The sequence below is a fragment of the Cyprinodon tularosa genome, unplaced genomic scaffold (genome assembly GCF_016077235.1).
Source record: "Cyprinodon tularosa strain WSP-4 unplaced genomic scaffold, ASM1607723v1 ctg97, whole genome shotgun sequence".
In the NCBI taxonomy this organism is placed as follows: Eukaryota; Metazoa; Chordata; class Actinopteri; order Cyprinodontiformes; family Cyprinodontidae; genus Cyprinodon; species Cyprinodon tularosa.
The window spans coordinates 713819-735153 of NW_024039751.1; the positions used below are offsets into that span (position 1 = coordinate 713819).

Genomic DNA, 21335 nt, shown 5'->3' on the forward strand with positions numbered 1-21335 from the left:
CCCACAGCATGATACTGCCACCTCCATATTTAACAAAAAAATATACCTTTCAAGTTGTCTTAAAAGGAATTTATTCAGGTCCTCCTTACTCCGAAATATCTAAATAACAGGGAATATAAGCCAAAAATGTGACTTTTTGTTGTGCTTTCTCCCAACTTACTGTGGTGGGGTTAAACTGGGTACACATGGTGGGGACAGCAGTGCTCTAATTAGATGGAGCTAATTGATGGTCCCACCATCAGTGTGTGAATGGCTGAACGTAGAGTGACATAGCTTGGAGACCCCTGAAGTTAAAAGATCCTATGTTACGACCACTTACCAATAAATGTAAGAGGCATAAAACAGATTTAATTTCTAACTTTTCCTCAGCAGAACCACAGATTTGATCCAATGACAATATTCAGAGCCAACATAAGGGAATCCACGTCTGTGAAACTAAAGAACTTTCTGGTAAAATGGGAAACATGTTAGTAACCGGCTTCAGGAGAAAATGTATTAAACATTTCAATGTTGATTAGTAAAAATAAGCTGTTTGTGCACAGCTCTATCATCATATTAAGTTGTCAGTATTAGAAATGGAACTATACCTTCTGTTCACAGCAAATGTTAAATTAATGCAGTGTTGAATACCTTGTAACAATATGCATGAAAAAGCTAACAGACTAAAATAATGATAAAAGAAATCAGTAAAAACAGCAGAGATATAAACACTCATGATAATTCATAGCAGTGATTGTTATAAAGGCCCGGTCCCATTTCTCTCACTTGCAACCCTATCACTCGGTTTCCCGCGTTCACGTCTAAGGGTAGTGTGTCCTAATAGTTTTAAGTGTTAGGGGGAAGTGCCCTCCAACCCTTAAAATGATCCCTTCACACCGAGTGAGGTCGGGAGCTGACTTCGGAACGGAGTGGCTTCCCTGAACTCATTCAATCCAGTTGTTGAAAAAAAAAAAAAACTGCAAAAATGTAAGTAGATTTTTATAATTGACAACGCATTTAAAAAAAAATTAAATGTAGGTATTTCTTAGTTGGATGTAAATTCTACTGAATTCCTTACTGTTGTGTTAAAACATGAGTATTGCAAAATCGCAATTATTTCCTAATGCACAAATCTACCGAGAATTATTTTCTTTTTTAACGTAAAGTAAGATGATTATGACCGTCTAACAGCTGCTCAGAGGAAGAATCTGCGATGACGCTCCTTTGTGCATCTAGAGGTGCAGCAGTCTTTTCATGGCTGTCTGAACAACACAGATCCAACTTTTTCCAATGGGCCACTTGGTTATGTGGTCCTGAATCCGATACGAATCTGATATTTTCAAATGCGACCTGTGTCTGAACAGAATTATCCGACCTGAACGCCATCAGTAACCGACATAGGTCACTCTTCTGCTTCTTGCTACGCAGAAGTGCCAAGAAAAACAACAACAATGGTGGATGACAATGCGGAGAGCAGTATTTATGTTTAACCATCTAGAAAAGATCGAGTTTTTAAGGTTGGGATTTATGGAAACGTGCATATAATAAAAATAAAACAAAATGTTGCTTTAATGTGTAAGACTTTATTAAGGTTTGAGTGATAAAAAAAAAATGAACGATGTAAATGCTTTATGTTCACCCACCACTTTATAAAGGATGTAGAAGTTTGTTGTGACTTTATTAGAGTAGCTTGATCTTGCAGTCTGCACAATTAAATCCTGCTTCGCCTGTAACTCAGTCCTGCCCTCATTATGAAGAAGCTGCCGCCATGCTCCAACACCTTACACTTTTTTCTAGAGAAGCTCAGAGAAAGACATTTATACACATACAGGTGCTGGTCATAAAATTAGAATATCATGAAAAAGTAGATTGATTTCAGTAATTCCATTTAAAAAGTGAAACTTGTATATTATATTCATACATTACATACAAACTCATATATTTCAGATGTTTATTTTGTTTAATTTTGATGATTACAAATGACAACAAATGAAAATCTCAAATTCATCATATCAGAAAATTAGAATATTACTGAAGACCAATAAAAACAAAGGATTTATAGAAATGTTGGCCAACTGAAAAGTATGAACATGAAAAGTATGAGCATGTACAGCACTCAGTATTTAGTTGGGCCTCCTTTGGCCTGTATTACTGCAGCAATGCGGGGTGGCATGGAGTCGATCAGTCTGTGGCACTGCTCAGGTGTTATGATAGCCCAGGTTGCTCTAATAGTGGCTTTTAGCTCTTCTGAATTGTTGGGTCTGGTGTATTGCATCTTCTTCTTCACAATACCCCATAGATTTTCTATGGGGTTAAGGTCAGGAGAGTTTGCTGGCCAATTAAGAACAGGGATACCATGGTCCTTCAACCAGGTACTGGTAGCTTTGGCACTGTGTGCAGGTGCCAAGTCCTGTTGGAAAATGAAATCTGCATCTCCAAAAAGTTGGTCAGCTGCAGGAAGCATGAAGTGCTCTAAAACTTCCTGGTATGTGGCTGCGTTGACCCTGGACCTCAGAAAACACAATGGACCAACACCAGCAGATGACATGGCACCCCAAACCATCACTGACTGTGGAAACTTTACACTGGACTTCAAGCAACGTGGATGAAGTGCCTCTCTTCTTTTCCTCCAGACTCTGGGACCTTGATTTCCAAAGGAAATGCAAAATTTACTTTCATCAGAGAACATGACTTTGGACCACTCACCAGCAGTCCAGTCCTGTTTCTCTTTAGACGCTTCTGACGCTGTCTGTGGTTCAAGAGTGGCTTGACACAAGGAATGCGACAGCAGAAACCCATGTCTTTCATACGTCTGTGTGTGGTGGTTCTTGAAGCACTCACTCCAGCTGCAGTCCACTCTTTGTGAATCTCCCCCACATTTTTGAATGGGTTTTGTTTCACATTCCTCTCCAGGGTGCGGTTATCTCTCTTGCTTGTACACTTTTTTCGACCACATCTTTTCCTTCCCTTCGCCTCTCTATTAATGTGCTTGGACACTGAGCTCTGTGAACAGCCAGCCTCTTTAGCGATGACCTTTTGTGTCTTGCCCTCCTTGTGCAAGGTGTCGATGGTCGTCTTTTGGACAACTGTCAAGTCAGCAGTCTTCCCCATGATTGTGTAGCCTATAGAACTAGACTGAAAGACCATTTAAAGGCTTTTGCAGGTGGTTTGAGTTAATTAGCTGATTAGAGTGTGGCACCAGGGGCCATCAATTTTGAACCTTTTCACAATATTCTAATTTTCTGATATGATGAATTTGAGATTTTCATTTGTTGTCATTTGTAATCATCAAAATTAAACAAAATAAACATCTGAAATATATGAGTTTGTATGTAATGTATGAATATAATATACAAGTTTCACTTTTTAAATGGAATTACTGAAATCAATCTACTTTTTCATGATATTCTAATTTTATGACCAGCACCTGTATTCAATTGATCACAGCAGAATTTTGCTGCTGCGGGGTTGTTGCTTGGATCCATGTTGGAGGTTGTCGTGTTGCTATGGAGACAACCACACACAGGAAGCGGAGCAAGAGGCCTGATTAGAAACAAAGAAAAGATCTGACCACTAATGTTATAAAAACAAGTTGATTAATTACACTAATAAGGCCTCAACCTTTCTGTGGGTTTAACAAGAGAAAGCAGTCGAGCTGAATTATTGAATGCTTCTGTAAACCCAGAGAACACGGGATGATGTTCATTTTACCAAAAAACTTTTGTTTTAGACCCTCAAAACGGATAAAAAGAGAAAAATTAAATACAGAAGCAACTGTGCTTCTGGGCTGATTGGAGTAAAAACTCATTTCTGGTTCCAGATATTGTTTTATTTTCTCGGGGCCCCTAAATCTGAAACGTTAGTAATTATGGGATGAAAGAAAACAGATTGGAGGGAAATCTGAAAAATATGGAATCTGATTTGAATATTTCCATTTCCCATCAGGGTTTCCTTCTCCGTTGTCTTTGTTTATTCACCTGATTGTTCGTTCAGTTACTGATTTGCCACTTTTTGCCTTTTTTGTTGTTTTTTTAAGGTCAGTTTTTTGTGTTAACACTTGGAAAACCAGTCGGAAGCAGCAGACCTCAGCAGAACCTTACGTTTAGTTTACGACCTAGACGGGTTTTTGTCGTTTGAAGATGCAGGACTCTTCCATCTTTTCTCCTGCTGTAGATAACGCATCCCGCTCAGGTTCCCTGGAGGCTCAGGGACTGACAGCTGGCTTTGTAAGACGGACCAATAGATGGCAGCGGCTGCTTCTCATTCCCTCTGGGATACCTTTAGATTAGAGGAACGATTTTATTGTTTTACATATTTTAACTTTCTTCATGCTTCCTGACTCAATCCAAGGTAATTAAAATGATCACAGTTAATCTATGTTTTAAAAAGGGAAAGGATTGGTTTTCAGTTTATTTTTCCCTTATTGAGTGAAACCTTCATTTACAAAATTGCATCTTTGTGTTTCCTTCGTATATATTATATCTGTCATCTCTTTATATATGACTGAAGGAGAACTAAAACTGTTGGTTTAAAAATAAAACTATTTGAAAGAGTGAATTTTTAAAGATATTTACTGAAGGAAATAGTTTAAAAGAAGCACAACAATTAAGTTGGGTTTCTTAAAAAAATATAAATCTATTCATCCCTGTGCTGTTGGTGTAAATATTAGGTTGAACGGTTGTCTTAGAAGTGTCTGTGTTGGGAAAAAAATGATGTCATAAATATAATCACTTTATTTCAGCCTTGATGTCATGAATGAGTTAAAGTTTAGGATGGAAAAGGCAGAACTTCTATCATCTTGGTGAAGCTTGTTGAAATAACGTTTTTTTTTTTCTTTCTATCAGGTCCTGATTTGGACTCTGAGCCATCTGGATGTCAGCGCTTCCATTTCATGCCTCGTTTTGTCAGATTCTTACCAGGTAAGACTCCTAAAAAAATCAAGCACTTTTTCCTTGCTTGTCCTGAATGAGTCAAACACAAAGCATTATGTTTAACAAGGATTTCCCTGGCCTCTCCAGATGATTTCTGTGGTTTGTTTTGCATTTCTACAGCTGCATGCTGTTCTCCTTTTCTACACTGGGTGGTGCTGTTGCACTGCAGCAGCAGCGCTTGTCACAGCAGCTCCTGCCTCCTACCTTCATGCCATCAAAAAGCAATTCCTCTCCCAGCTCTCCCAATTTCAAGAAGCAGCAGACAGACACTTATCCGCCTCTTTTACAAAAGCACAGCAACAACCTAATCTAATGTTTCTGATGTGATCTGCTAGGAGGAAGGCAGTTAGAGGGATCATGGTGCTACACTGGGAGAACCACGTCTGTTCAGTTTGCATGAGTTGCAGTTGAACTCTGCTTTTATGACCTGGATGATCACACAGTTCTGCAGAGCTACGGTCCAGTTTAAAAGAAAAGGCTCCCTCTGTCAGCTGAGAAGCAGATATTTTTACCTATCGGGGCATGAGGGAAAAGTTTGAACCCCAAACACCATCATACTCTCTGCATGGAGTTTGTTGGGTTGTTTCTTTTTTTCCCAGCTTGACTGGTTGCTTCTTACAGCCTGACAACATCAACATGTAAGCACCTCTTGAAGCAGGGATTTTGGCAACAGTTGTCTGTTTGCCAAGACACTAAGACATCAGCAGATACTATGAAGTTGTTGTTGCCCAACAATCTGCAAAGGGATGTAAAACCAGTTAACTGTCAGACGTCTGTCGCTCAATAAAATAAAGAAAAATATACAGGAGTTCCATGTCAGGATTCAATTGGCCCTTTTTAAGCTTGTTTAGCACTTTTAATGTGAAGCCTCTGATGTGGAATCTCTGGAACAACTTTCCTTGATTAAAAAGGAGACCAAAGTAGAGATGTTTGAGCTATAATTCCTAGAAACATGTTTGGAAAAAATCAAACAGAATTTTACTTTTCCTCTTTTACAGCTGCAGGAAATGGGCCCCCTTGTGTCCTACAGTCCACTATGAGTTAATCTTCCAATCAAATGAATGAACCAGTCAGTCCAGAAGCTTCAAAATGAGTCATCATTTGGTCCATGATCCCAAACACATCAGCAGGTCTTCAATAACATGTCTGAGCTAAAGAGTCAGATTGTTAAAGTGTTCTAGTCAAAGTCTAGACCTTAAAGGAATAGTACACCCAAAACATGATTAGCCTTCATTTTCTACTCACCCCCATGCTGAATAACACTCTGGAGTACTTTTTTGATATCTCAAATGCATCTGGAGATCTGGGAGGCTTCTTGCTGTCTGCTGACATTCAAATAATGGAGGTCTATGGTGTCCGAGACAGAAAGGTCCATAAAAGTCCACAAAAAACGTTTCAATATTCCTCCATACTGCTCGTCCAATGTATTCCAAGTGTCCTGAGTGGGTAGCATCCAGAATTTACTCGAAACAAAGTCATTTAGAATGTTTTTAGAGCATAAACAGTAGTGTATAGGATTTCCTGAAAGCGCGCGCCTGCGAGTTCACGAGTCTACGGAAACCGCGGCAGACCAAACCAGATGAAAGTGCGCATTCAGCTCGGCAAAGAACTCATGCTCTTCCTCAACACTGAAGTCCTCAGACATTTTTCTTTCGTTGTTTTCTTTTTTTGCACAGGTAAACAGCACAGTTCTTCTTCTACGCTTGCATTATCAGCAGAGCAGACGCTGAATGCGCACTTTCATCTGGTTTGGTCTGCCGGTTTCCGTAGACTCGTGAACTCGCAACCGTTCAAAAGTTTAGTAGAGACCTGGAAATTTTTTGGGAATGAGTGCCGTTGACATGTTTCTGGCACAACTGACTCCCAGAGCGCTTATAGATCAGAGGTCACGGATTAGCGGATCACTTTGCTGATCCGCACCCACCTGCTGGCTAATCCGAAGCCAACCTGATTTAAAACATTTATAAATTCCTGCATGTTGTCGGACGGGAGAGTCTAATTTCACTTGTGCCGCTTCTCCTGTTAATACGGTAAAGCCCTCCGCAGCGTCCGGCAGCAGGCTACACGTGATACAATTGATCCAATGAGCTGCTGTCAGTCTGGGTTGCTGCTGCTGCTACTTTTAGACACAGCAGGCAAACCTGCGGCAAGCCGGGCGATGGGAAAGAAGGAGAAGATGATGAGAAAAACAGAGCAGAGAAAGTGTGGACTGCTGGAAGAACTGTGGTGAACTGGTGAAAGAAAAGTGAAATGGTGCTCAAAGATGACCCTGCACATTTAGTTTGGCTCAACCTGCTGCTGTGAAGCAGGATTCTCCACCATGAACAGAATCAAAAATAAACATGGATCCAGGCTCAAAATGAGCTCCTTGATATGTGCTTTAGAATGGCTTTGTCTCCATTCAAACCAGGTTTAAAGCCTTGCAGGGCAGCATAAAGCCCACTGCCAACATTAAGACAGGAAAAGGAAAAAAAATAACAAATGTTTTATAACATATGTGAATCAGGAAGTTGTCTAAATACCAAACTGAACAGTTGTTGTTCTCTACTTTAAAAAACACTTTAGATTTTAAAATGGAAAAAATTTCTATTTTCTTTTATATTTTTTTATTTAAGAATTCAACGTATAACATGGATGCATTAAAACCTCATTTTAATTCCATGTTAAATGCTGTTTAAGGTAACAGATTATAATAAAAAATCTCTCTGGACCTTTACTGGTTGATGATTTTCTTTATTCGGACCCAGACAGATCAGAGGTGAAATTTACAAAGCCGCCATCAGGGAAACTAAATGTCTGACCAAAAAAAAACCCGACTAGAGATTGCTGCTAATAGTTTTTCTGCTTGCTGTTCCGTCTTGGGGTGTACTTAGTTTTTAACACAGATGTGAATACTTTTTCCGCTCTCAGATGGTGGGAAGGAGGTTCTGTCGATGCACCAGGTGCTGCTGTACCTCCTGCGCAGCAGCAAGCCTCTGGTCCCTGAGGAGGAGATCGCAGACATGCTGCAGTGGGAGCAGCTGGACTGGCAGAAGTACGCAGAGGAATGCAAGGGGATGATCGTCACCAACCCCGGCATGGTGAGAGAGGCCTCTGCTTCTTTGTCTGTAGCTCTCAGCAGCTTTTTTTCTTCTTCTGCTGTCCTGAACCCTGCCTCTGCAGGAGAGTTTTTTTTTTCTTTTTTTAACTTGTGACATAAGAAACTTGTTGTGTTATCCTCCACAGGCAGTCGTCATCAGCCCTGTCTGAACTGAAAGCTTTTAGTCGGATGACCTTCTTGCCCGGCCTGTATTTTTTTAAAGGATGTGCAGTAACTGTGTGCATGTGAAGGTGAAGATGTCAGAGCTGCTGTAGAGGTTGCATAGAAACGTGGGACGTGTTGCGCAACCTTTAGCACAGCTGACCGGTCCCGGCTGATTTCAGACACTGCCTGGATTTGGTGCATCACTCTTTAACGCCATGGTTAGATTCCTTAACTTTTAGTTTATGTCAAAGTTTCTAAGCTTTTAGATTTATTATTATATAGAAAAGCTAAGAGTTGTTTTTGATATAGTTATGGATGCATACACTGATGATTCTCTCAGGTCCATGTTGTTTTTCTGCCTCCTGCTGATCTGGGGCTGTTTTCTCCGTGCTGCTCCCCTCCGTCCTGTTTTCAAGGTGCCGATGAGGTGAGCTGGAGGTCAGAGTCCTCGGCTCAGCCGCAGGTGTTTCTCCTTTCAATCTGCTACACGGATCTGTCTGGACTCGTGAAAATGTTCACCTTGTGTGTCACATTGTGGAAATCTCTAGCTGGTGGAAATCAGACGTGGCGTTCTGATGTGACCCGGGCTTAGACAGGAATGTCAGCCGGCTCTGCTTTCAGAGCGGCTGCAGAGGCTGGAAAAGGCTCTGCTATGAAGGGATATGATTGATGAACTTTCCAGGACTGAATCACAAAAATACACTATATTGCCAAAAGTATTTGCTCACCCATCCAAATTATTGGAATCAGGTGTTCCAATCACTTCCATGGCCACAGGTGTATAAATTCAAGCACCTAGGCATGCAGACTGTTTTTACAAACATTTGTGAAAGAATGGGTCGCTCTCAGGAGCTCAGTGAATTCCAGCGTGGAACTGTGATAGGATGCCACCTGTGCAACAAATCCAGTCGTGAAATTTCCTCGCTCCTAAATATTCCACAGTCAACTGTCAGCTGTATTATAAGAAAATGGAAGTGTTTGGGAACGACAGCAACTCAGCCACGAAGTGGTAGGCCACGTAAACTGACGGAGCGGGGTCAGCGGATGCTGACGCGCATAGTGCGAAGAGGTCGCCAACTTTCTGCAGAGTCAATCACTACAGACCTCCAAACTTCATGTGGCCTTCAGATTAGCTCAAGAACAGTGCGCAGAGAGCTTCATGGAATGGGTTTCCATGGTCGAGCAGCTGCATCCAAGCCATACATCACCAAGTGCAATGCAAAGCGTCGGATGCGGTGGTGTAAAGCACGCCGCCACTGGACTCTAGAGCAGTGGAGACGCGTTCTCTGGAGTGACGAATCGCGCTTCTCCATCTGGCAATCTGATGGACGGGTCTGGGTTTGGCGGTTGCCAGGAGAACGGTACTTGTCTGACTGCATTGTGCCAAGTGTAAAGTTTGGTGGAGGGGGGATTATGGTGTGGGGTTGTTTTTCAGGAGCTGGGCTTGGCCCCTTAGTTCCAGTGAAAGGAACTCTGAATGCTTCAGCATACCAAGACATTTTGGACAATTCCATGCTCCCAACTTTGTGGGAACAGTTTGGAGCTGGCCCCTTCCTCTTCCAACATGACTGTGCACCAGTGCACAAAGCAAGGTCCATAAAGACATGGATGACAGAGTCTGGTGTGGATGAACTTGACTGGCCTGCACAGAGTCCTGACCTCAACCCGATAGAACACCTTTGGGATGAATTAGAGCGGAGACTGAGAGCCAGGCCTTCTCGTCCAACATCAGTGTGCGACCTCACAAATGCGCTTCTGGAAGAATGGTCAAAAATTCCCATAAACACACTCCTAAACCTTGTGGACAGCCTTCCCAGAAGAGTTGAAGCTGTTCTAGCTGCAAAGGGTGGACCGACGTCATATTGAACCCTATGGATTAGGAACGGGATGTCACTTAAGCTCATATGTGAGTCAAGGCAGGTGAGCAAATACTTTTGGCAATATAGTGTATGTAGCTTCCTGGAATGTTTCCCGGTTTGATCCTGCCTTCCTGTTACTGCTTTCCCTCTTTGCTTCCTTGATCCTTTCATTTCCTATACTGTCGTATCCTAACTTTAAATTTTCCTTCTTGGAATTACTCTTTGCTCATTATCCCCCCTACTCTTTTTGCTTCCTAACATTTTATATCCCCTCATAACTTCCTTCCACCCCCCCTTTTGTTCTTTCCTTCCTTCCTTCCTTCCTTCCTTCCTTCCTTCCTTCCTTCCTTCCTTCCTTCCTTCCTTGCTTCCTTCCTTCCTTCCTTCCTTCCTTCCTTCCTTCCTTTATCCCCTTCCTTCCTCTCCTCTCCTCTCCTCTCCTCTCCTCTCCTCTCCCTCCCTCCCTCCCTCCCTCCCTCCCTTCCTCCCTTCTCCTCTCCTCTCCTCTCCTCTCCTCTCCTCTCCTCTCCTCTCCTCTCCTCTCCTCTCCTCTCCTCTCCTCTCCTCTCCTCTCCTCTCCTCTCCTTCCTTCCTCTCCTCTCCTCTCCTCTCCTCTCCTCTCCTCTCCTCTCCTCTCCTCTCCTCTCCTCTCCTCTCCTCTCCTCTCCTCTCCTCTCCCCTCCCTCCCTCCCTCCCTTCTCCTCTCCTCTCCTCTCCTCTCCTCTCCCTCCCTCCCTCCCTCCCTCCCTCCCTCCCTCCCTCCCTCCCTCCCTCCCTCCCTCCTTCTCCTCTCCTCTCCTCTCCTCTCCTCTCCTCTCCTCTCCTCTCCTCTCCTCTCCTCTCCTCTCCTCTCCTCTCCTTCCTTCCTTCCTTCCTTCCTTCCTTCCTTCCTTCCTTCCTTCCTTCCTTCCTTCCTTCCTTCCTTCCTCTCCTCTCCTCTCCTCTCCTCTCCTCTCCTCTCCTCTCCTCTCCCTCCCTCCCTCCCTCCCTCCCTCCCTCCCTCCCTCCCTCCCTCCCTCCCTCCCTCCCTTCTCCTCTCCTCTCCTCTCCCCTCCCTCCCTTCTCCTCTCCCCTCCCTCCCTCCCTCCCTCCCTCCCTCCCTCCCTCCCTCCCTCCCTCCCTCCCTCCCTCCCTCCCTCCCTCCCTCCCTCCCTTCTCCTCTCCTCTCCTCTCCTCTCCTCTCCTCTCCTCTCCTCTCCTCTCCTCTCCTCTCCTCTCCTCTCCTCTCCTCTCCTCTCCTCTCCTCTCCTCTCCTCTCCTCTCCTCTCCTCTCCTCTCCTCTCCTCTCCTCTCCTCTCCTCTCCTCTCCCCTCCCTCCCTTCCTCTCTCCTCTCCTCTCCTCTCCTCTCCTTCCTTCCTTCCTTCCTTCCTGTCCTCTCCTCTCCTTCCTGTCCTCTCCTCATTAGGTGCGTATAAAGCTGCAGTTTTAATGGCAGATGAATTAGCAGTCCTGACGCATCAGAGCTGCTTTTAAAGGCAGAATGGGAGTCGGACGGTGACCCCTCACTCTGGGATGAGAAGTTTTGATGATGAGGGAATACAGAGGTGAGTTGGGTCCATCTGCAGCCTTGATCAGCCCGCCTCGTGCTGCAGCTGCTCTCTCTGATCTCTCAAACTGGCCGACAGGCTGGCGGTGATTTGGGATCCATATGAGGGTATGCTGCTTGTCAATCTCCCCTCTGATAAGAGAAGTGAGCTCGCTGTCCGAGGTGTTGCTTAATCATTCCCGTTGCTACAAGCTGACTCGTCTCATTACGTGCCTGTGACAGATGACCCTGGTGGTGTAGATTATTTATATCACATGCTGCTTGCAGGTGATTGAGTGATGGCTGCCTCTGAGCTAAATATGTTTATGCTCTAACAGGTTTTTTTTTTTTCTTTCTCCTCCCCCTTCCTTCTCTTTCCAGAAACCCAGCTCTGTGCGCATCGACCAACTGGACAGGGAGCAGTTCAACCCTGACGTCATCACCTTCCCCATCATCGTTCACTTCGGCATCCGGCCCGCTCAGCTCAGCTACGCAGGAGACCCCCAGTAAGATCACACCGTTTCTGCCTGAAAAACAAACAGACGCTGAAAAATATCAAGCAGTCTCCTTCGATCCCACGACTCCTCGCTCCCCGCCTCTCTCCTGGAGAAACGCCATAGAGGAGGGGAGCGACACGGATAGTCGGGATAGTGACATTTTCACATGCGTCGTCACGGGTCCCGGGTTTCCGTGGGGGCGCCGCGGATTCAGTTTGCTGCTCGTGAATAGTAATGCAACATCCGCGCGCCAGGAGGGCGTCAGGCGGGAGAGCTGTACTGTGTTGCTGCATAATTAACAGAGGACGCCTATTAGATGATGTGAGCCGAGATGCTCACAGGGATGTGGCAACACCACAACAACCCCCCCCCCCCCCCACCACCACAGCAGAAGTCTGTCTAAATTTAAACTTCAGTGCCTGATCAGAAATGCAACAGTTCCACAGACCTCTTCCTTCCATTTCTGCACATTTTATTCTGTTAAAGTCACAAACTTCACTCTGTTTTCTTGGCAGGCCTCCAATAAATTTTTTTCTAGGAATTTCCAACGTCACAATAAGTATAGGAAAAATAGTTTTATTTCCAGCCATGGGTACCCCACCTTCAAACTCCTGCTAAAAACTGTATTTATTATCAGATTAATGATGGCAAATCGTCTCAAAGGCTTTTATACTTCAGCAAAACAAGGTGGTGGCTGCATCATACTGTGTGGATAGCTTCTGTTTAGCCTGAAAAGGGAGGCTACAGGGTTCTAGCGGATCATTAAGTCATAAAAGGCATTGAATTCGTCAATATAAAAATAAAGCCTTAATTGGTATTAAAATGTGTTAAATCAGTCTTTCATAGGTCTTAAAATTGTCATAAATAGTATTTTATTCTTGTAATTTATATCAAAAATGTAAATAATTTACGATAATGTTTCGACATTTACCTAATTAGTTCCATCCTGATAGCAGAACCAATAAATACGATGTTACGAACAGACCTTGGGGTGATATGCCAATAAAACTTTAGTCTAAAGTCTAAATTCAATAAAAATTGGCTATTCAGCCAAGAGCTTTGTGCATCCCTAAAATCAGTACCAGGTGATGTATATGAGGAATGGCGTATTTTAGGCAAGAAGTCATTCAAGCTTGGCGTGATGGGAATCAAAGTTGGTGAGTCAGACATGTGAAGAGTGAAAAACAAAGCGCCAAAATCGAATTACAGAGAAGCAGCAGCTATTTCTCAGTTCTGTTCCACCCATGTCTCTGCAAAGCCTCTAAAGCATCTCCGACGTCAAAAAAAGCACCAGTAGCACCAAATTTTCAGAAAATATTTGGCGGTACGCCTATACGCCTGGACTTTGAGTAAGGATCAAAACACAGGTGGTGAATTCCATTCATTAGTTATTAAAGTCGTAGGGAAATCATATTTAGATGTCAAATCATTCTGGCTTAAACGTGTATATAAATGTACTGTTCATCAGACCATATTGTCCCAAAATTTAGAAAATTTCTATTTAAAAAATCTGTGTTTTTTTTTTTCCCGTTATCTTCTGCAGGCCATTTAGTTATACATCAGCTCGTACACCTAAAGTCGGCCAATCATATATCAATGGTCATCTGTAAATCACGTTTTTTCGGCCATAGCATCTTGATTCATATGTCGCAGCTAATATACGCAATGGTTGAAATAAGAATAATTTCCTTTCCCATTGAGTCACGTCCCAGTGTTCACCGGGATGGACGTCTGTGTCTTTAGCAGCGTTGCGAGGCAAGGGCTCAAACATGTACGGCTGGAAGCCTTCTACACCAAACCAAGCTTCTGCCGCCCTGGCATCCTCTTCCACAACATCTTCATCCCCGCTTTCCTCCTCTAAATAAAAAATGTATGACGGAGGAGACTCATCCACGACCTCCGACACTAAACTCTCCTCCTCTTGCATGTTTCCTCTGTCCATAGCGTTCCTTGACAGTGTCGTTTCTAAGTCACCAATTTAGTGCTACTTGGTACCAATGGAATTTCCCAATGGGAACCTGCTAGCACTAAGTTGCAAACTGGTTAGCAAGATGCTTCCAACAAACCGGCCACAACCAAACTTGCTTGCGAACGGAGGTTTAACCTTCCAGATGATTAATAATGTTCAGTCCTGATTTAAATACATTAGAGTCTGTAGGAAAACCTGGATAATCTGCATCCAGTCTGAGCTTGAGATGCAGAAGAGCATCCCAAACCTTTCATCTGCATGTACACACGGTGGTTAGGAACCAACTCCATTAAATATATAGCTGAGGCAAAACAAACACAGACCACAATCTTCAGCTATTAAAAAAAAAAAAAACCTTTGCAAGCACAGAGGAAGGAGGAAAACAAGAGGATAATCATGATGAAATCCATTTGCTTCCTCATCCGACTGCCACCACTTTATATCCATCAGTCCTCTGAGCGCTTTAATCCCCGTTCACCTGCTGCTTGTGTCAGAGTCCTCAAAGCGTTGGACGCCGACAAATTTATAGACCGATCGGGACATCATTAGCTGATGCAGAAACGAGCAGCGAGAGGCGGGCCACAGCTAATTTCCGACCACAGCTAATGACGCATGTCAGGGCAGCGGTCGGTGCTGATTGTAGCCGCAGCGGAGAGAGAGCCTTGAATGCATCAGAAATTACCCGCTGGAAGCTGATTCTTCGCCACCAACCGGACACCTCACGCATTTCCGGCTGGATCCAGACCGAATTAAGACCAGTCAGAGGTCAGGGAACGTAAAGGGGAAAAGAAACGGAATGGGATGATGGAAGAGGAGGGAAATAAGTGCAGAGGATAAATTACAACCTGCTGTCAGTTTTATACACAGGCCGCTTTCAAAACGTAGAAAAGCAGCAGCTGACATGAGCTGGAAGTGATTCCTGTCACATTTATGCCTTTAGGAGCAGCTGAATCTCCTCTGAACTCATGATCCTGAATGGAAAGGGAGCACCTTATCTGCATACGGGGGTGTGATTGGCCGCTTGATTTCCTGATGGTGTCTCCAAGCCTCTTACTCAAACATTGTCAAAAGGGTTGACTCTTACAGCTAAAGTGTCTGTGATCTGTATAGATTTGGGGTTTTTCTTCCAGTCATAAAATTGGCCTCCTGGTACATATGTGTCAAAAGCATAAGGAGGATTATTTCACTGAAAATTCAGGATTTATTTTTTTTTTTTTGGTAATTCTGTTCTTTTGAGATGTTTTTTTCTTTTTAACCTTAACAATAAGTCATATCTCTGTCATCTAAATGTAAGCCTTTGCAGCATCACTAAGGACTGCATGGATGTAAAATTGGATGGGTTATTATACTTCAAGTGCAATATATGCAAATCCTGCATGCCAGGGAAATATCTGGCCTTTTGGATCAGCTCCCACTGCTCTCCATGCCCATACTTGATGCAAATATGTAGTGGATGTGATGCTGAAGCTCGTAAATATCAGTGGAAACATTATGATGCAGGAAAAGTAATATAGGAAGTCATGAAGAAGGAAAGTGATAACTGAGTTAGCAATATTCAGGAGGTTGGAAAATGCATGTTTTGCTTAAAATGTGCAGGAGCTACTAAACTAAAGGTGTCCCTGCACAGTCGGAGCAATAAATAAAGTAGCTGAAACAGTGACGTGTGGATATCCCACAGAGTATCTGACCTGATACACAATGAGGTTCATCTGTCCACTGCGCACAGGAAGAAAGATGTTTAATGAGGTCAAAACGATCTACAAAGCTCACTGTTGGACATGTTCGGGTCACAGAGTGTCCATGCCATCTACACACAGGATAAAACCTTTTCTGTTCATCCAGCATAAACAGATTTGCCTTTGACTAAATCCTTCTGGGACTTTAACTGGAACTGTGTGCGTCGGTCTAATGGTTTAAAGATCGATCTCTTCTGCAAAAAAAGAAGAACATTCCGGGTAGGAGTGCTGTTAAAGAAGTGAACAACTAAAGAACCTCATTCTCAGCTTAAAGTACGGCTAAAGAACCATGATCCTGTGGGTCCTTTAACCCTCAACCTCTAAAACCCCACCAATTTAAAGCGTTTAAATGTGATAACTCAGAATGCATGAAAATTACACGGATAAAATATTTATGTTGACATCGTTGGAAAGCTTAGTTCTCCACAAATCATCCACCTAGTTCATTTTATGGATGTAGCAAGCACCAAAGCACAATTAACACAGATAGTAGTAGGTCAGAATGTAACATGACAAAGCAGCCACAACAAGCAAGCATGTTTTTATAACTACTGTTCAAAAACGACTTATAATTTTCGAGAATAAAAAAACAACTTTGAGTCATGTTTGAACTGATGCAGCTTGGGCTGGGTTTTACTCACCCAATTTTCACGTATATATTCTGAAAACTAGAAGGCCTTAGCTTTCAAATCACATATCACACATGCAATTTGAGCTTACAGTTCCTAAGTTATTTGTTTTTCCATTTGGGTATTCAAAATAGGCCAGAATTTCCCAAAATGAGGTGGATATTAAGAGGATAGTAGGGCAAGTTACAGTTTTTGATCACTTGCATACCCCTTACAAATGGAGTCCCCCCCCCCTTCCCTCATTGAGGTCTAGAAGCACAAGATCTATATCCAGCCATAGGGGTGTAAATCACACCCATCATGGTGATTCGATTCAGTATCGATTTCCTGACCCAATGATTCCATTATTTTTGCTACTCAAGAATACACCACAATACGATTTGATTCTATTAATGGGTTCATTTTTTATTTCATTTATTTATTTTTTTATACCTTACAGGCTTGACAATGTTTTACTCCACCTATTATAGATTCTGAAAGGCCTTACATCAAAAAATATTGCACAAAATCAGTGCAATGAGTGCAATTCAATACCTCGGCTCCAGACGTCCCCGCCCCCTCCGCAGACGCTCCGCTGCTCCTCTCCCAAATTGTAGCTGACCGCAAACAGTCCCGCAGACAGGAGGCCGGCTTATTTTGTTTTTATGACCGAAAACGACTTGTGAAGTTTGAACCGCTAGAAGAGCGAGGTGCGCGAGAACGCTGGGACCCTTTTTCCACCTGGATCTCCGCTCTTTTTGGCCCTCATGTCCCTCCGTCATTGGACCAAACTCGCCTCCACTTCCTCTCCGCCTCGGCCGTATCTACACCCACAGCGTGTAGCACAGACCACGCTTCAATATTGAGCATAAATCAAAAAATGTCTGTGTCAAGCTCACTGCAACACACTGCTGTAAGAGTATAACCAGGAAGCGAGGTAGGAGGGCAAAATAGGTTTAGCTCCACCGCAGCACGGGAGGGAGAATTACACCCAGGAGCAAATGGATAAAAATAGACCGGAGAGAAAAAAAAAAGAAAAAACATGATTCGATTCTCTTGCGGACGTATCGATGCTTCGGATCGTCGGCTGTTGGATCGATGCATCGATACAAAATGATTATTATTTACAGCCCTATCCAGCCATTCAGCAAATATACTGCTACATGGCTGTACATCTTATTTTTGTATTTGACCAATTAGGTGAGCCCTTTAATGATGTATTACCTGCAGTAAATTAAGTTGAATAAGAAATTTAAGTCAAGAAAACAAAGATAAAAAGCTGATTGAAAAGTTAAAAAGTAAAGTTAAAGCTAATAAGCCTAGTTAACAATTAGATTTAGGTTTATAAACTAAAAAAAATGTCAGTGCCAGTATCTGCATTAATGCCTCTAAGGTTAAGTTGTACCAAAAATGTTTAATTCATTTCTTATAGAAGCACTTTGTTATTTTTCTTAATATATTCAGGAAAGTTGGTGTTTCCATATTTTCCATATTATCCATATTTTTTTTATGTTACAACGGTAATAAAGTTATGTCCTGGATTCCAATAACAATATTGGCTTGAAATTTAGATTTTACAAAGTATTTCACTGAGTGGCCTATAAAGGGCTAAAGACCCTGAATGGTGAGAAAGGTTAATGTGTGTAACGGATGAGAAAAGCTGCAGACCTAACGGTCAACTGCAGCAAAAAGTGCCGCTTCGTCTTCAAGTTTTCATTAAAATCAATCATTTTTAGGATTTTCATCTGTCGTCTGGGACGATGATAGTATTTGGAAGTTGATAAGAACAGAGGACATTTTTATTCCCTCCTAACTTTGAACTTTAAATAAGTAGAATCTTTCACCTGGAAATAAAACGGAAATATAGTTTGATATAAACAATGCTTTATGTGAAGGATACTCCTGAAAACTTCTCATTATTTAATTCCCATGGTTCAGAGTGTAATAGCTCTTGTTTAAAGTCACATACCTTGCTGTATGTGTACCAGTATTGTCTTTGATATAAGGGAACTGAAAATGGTGCAAATTGTTAATTTTTTTTCTATACAATTATTTGATGGAAATGCATTCTTTAAAATGCGAGCCTTAAATATTAAATCAGACCAATACAATAAAAAACCTCAGTTTATATCAAGACTTTACTTCCGTCAATGCAACTTTGCATCAATGTGATCTGCCTGTGGCAATAAGTTCCCTTGTATAGGGGGTCATTTTTATTCCTTCCACTAAACTTTTGATTAATTTGCATTCTTCCCTCAGTTCACACAAGTTCCTTTAGCTATGATATATGTTTTATATGTATCACCCTCCTTGTGGAGGTTGTTAAACTGTCTGCTGCATATCTGTCAAGGCAGCAGTCTTCCTCTAACCTGGCTAGCTAGATTGATAATGTGCTGCACTCAGGTTTGGTTCTACACATGATCAATCTGGGACTGCTGCCTTCAACTGGAAGGAAGTTTTAAAAAGAATCTTTAGAGCTGATTGGATGAGGCGACACCTAGATCCCGCCTACAAAGTCTGGGTTTTAGCCATTAATGGTAACAAATGAAGATTTGGGCAGCATTTATTAGAATTTCTTGTGCTATTATTGGCCAATAAGTCCATGCTTTTGGTGATTTATTAGTGCATTCAGCAGCCATGCCTTGAGATCAGGTGAAACTCATGCATTGCCACTACCTCCATTTGGTATCTGTTGTTGATAAATTTAGTCTGGCCCCGATGAATGAGACATCGGAAGATTGTTGATGAGAACAACCCGTTTTCAAACCGCTGTCGGTGCTTTTAGGCCAACATTCTGACCAATGAGCGCAGCTGACTGTGACGTAGGAAGCCCGACAGAAAGCTGATGGGGGAGTGTAAACAAACAGCCTGTCGATAAAACGGCGAATATGTCCTTCTTAAAAATGAATGAGCGTAGAGCCTCTTCCTGCTCATGTTTCAACGAAAACTCCCAAGTCTAATCCTTCCAAAACTGATTCCAAAGCTGAGTCAAACGACAACTGTTCAATAGTTGTTGCCATCTTCCCTGTTGTGCTTTCTCCAGCGTTACGCTGCTTTGTTGTCATGCCCTCAAAACCCCGCCCACTTCGCATAAAGAAATTCAAAACCCATCCCTGCGTTGTGATTGGTCCGCCAGTTCTAGGGCCTGGGGTATTGATCGAGGCTAGACCATTCGCAAGCAAAAATGTATTGGCACTAAAAAAAAAACACCTGGGTCCCTTTATATGGTCAGCTGACGCCATGAGAAACAACCACTTAAATATTTAGGCTGTCGCTGTTCCTCTGTTATGGACGAAATCATGGATTCTGACAGAACAGATGCAGCAGCTATATGTCCCGAATCAAACCATAATGTGATTGGCCGACCCCTTTTGGGTTGCCCTCAAAGGGTTGAATATATATATCATCATAATACTTAACGATCATCATAATACTTAACAGAAATGAATACCTTTCAGTCTGTGTAGTTAAATGATGTGCATCTGTTCTTTCATAGATTGAATTACTACTATAATTACCTTTTCAAAGAAATGGTAATTGACTCCAGACGCACGCCTACATTCTCATTGGAGAATATCTGCTGGATAAGCTGAGTTTTTGTTGCATCTTTAGATATATCCAGTTAAGGACACTGTTGTTGTTTGAATGACGGAAAGCAAATGCTGGAACAGATGAACACGTCTAAGAAGGGTTAGAGATGGGCACCAGAGAGGGAGGGGGGGGGATAAAGAGGCAGCATATGCTAATGAAAGCATGTGCATCGGATGGCGAGAGCCACGACGCTGCATCCCCGAGAGCACGCCGCCGATCTGCAGAAAGGTCATCAGAGCGGATTGGTGGGGGGGGGGGGGTGGAGGCCTCCCAGGCTGGATAGACTTTCTCTCTTCTCGCTTCCTTCTCTCTGTGGTTCAGATGGCTTCTGAGCGGAGGCGGCGGTGAGCCGATAATCGGGGCGGTAAAGCCACCTCATTCCCTCGTCTCAGTCTCTAATGAAGTCCCCGCTATTAAAGCTCTGTAATTCTTCCATTCCTCTGAGCGCCCCACCGCCTTTCCTTTTCCTGTCCTTTCCTGATTCCTTCCTTCCTCTTCACTCTGTCTTTCCATGTTTCCAGCCTTTATGCAGCCCCAGACTCTCTGTCCTCTACAATCATAATTGAATAACTGGCTGAATGAGGAGCAGGTCTCCTGAATTGGAGACTTAAAGTGCATCAATCAGGGATTTGATTGAAAAGAGAAATGGTGAAAGAAAAGGAGAAAGGGAGTTTATGTGATGACTACACGTCACCTTGCCGATAACTCCCTTTCTCCTTTGATATGCAAATACGGGCAAGGACAATGAGGTTTTATAGAAAATGAGTGTTGGAACGAGCTCTGGAGTCGCTGCCTATCACTGGCAGCTTTATATTTATCTTTTTAAACAATAAAACAAGTGACAGTCGCTTCAAAAAGCTCCAGGATGCAAATTGTCAGCATGTGTCTGATCTTTACTTTCCTGTAAAATACATTTGTTTCTCAGAGTCCGTTGCGTCACGCTGAAGCAGCTAAAGGCAGGCGCTCACTTAGAATAAGGAGCAAAACAACTATTTAAAAATGAAGATGGTGAGAATCATTTTTTGCTGTTGACAGGTACCAGAAGCTGTGGAAGAGTTATGTGAAGCTGCGCCACCTGCTGGCCAACAGCCCAAAGGTCAAGCAGATCGACAAGCAGAAGCTGACACAGAGAGAGGTGGGTGGAGAGAAAAACACAAAGTGATATGAGTTTTTTTTAACCTATGGGGTTAGCTCTTGGAAAAATGTCTGCAGAATCTGATTTCCAGAGAGCTAAATTAAGGTCCTTATTGCTAATATGTGTTAAATATTATTAATCAAAAAGGAGTTATTATTTTTTTTTGTTAGAATTACTTTAAATGCTGATTTGAGGAACTAAAGTGTATTTTTGTTTGGAATATGGTGTGATGGGACACAGTTCTTCAGAGTTTTTTCTCC

At 42.8% G+C, this 21335-nt stretch overlaps 1 protein-coding gene across 1 annotated transcript in view; it reads left to right on the top strand.

Moving 5' to 3' along the window:
- Window positions 1–21335, top strand: part of drosha (drosha ribonuclease III) — a 235815-nt gene that overhangs the window by 23551 nt on the left and 190929 nt on the right. The window contains exons 12-15 of the mRNA XM_038275611.1: window positions 4824–4898; window positions 7821–7990; window positions 11921–12045; window positions 20976–21075. Coding sequence (XP_038131539.1) covers window positions 4824–4898; window positions 7821–7990; window positions 11921–12045; window positions 20976–21075 — 470 coding nt within the window. The remainder of the gene's footprint in view (window positions 1–4823; window positions 4899–7820; window positions 7991–11920; window positions 12046–20975; window positions 21076–21335) is intronic.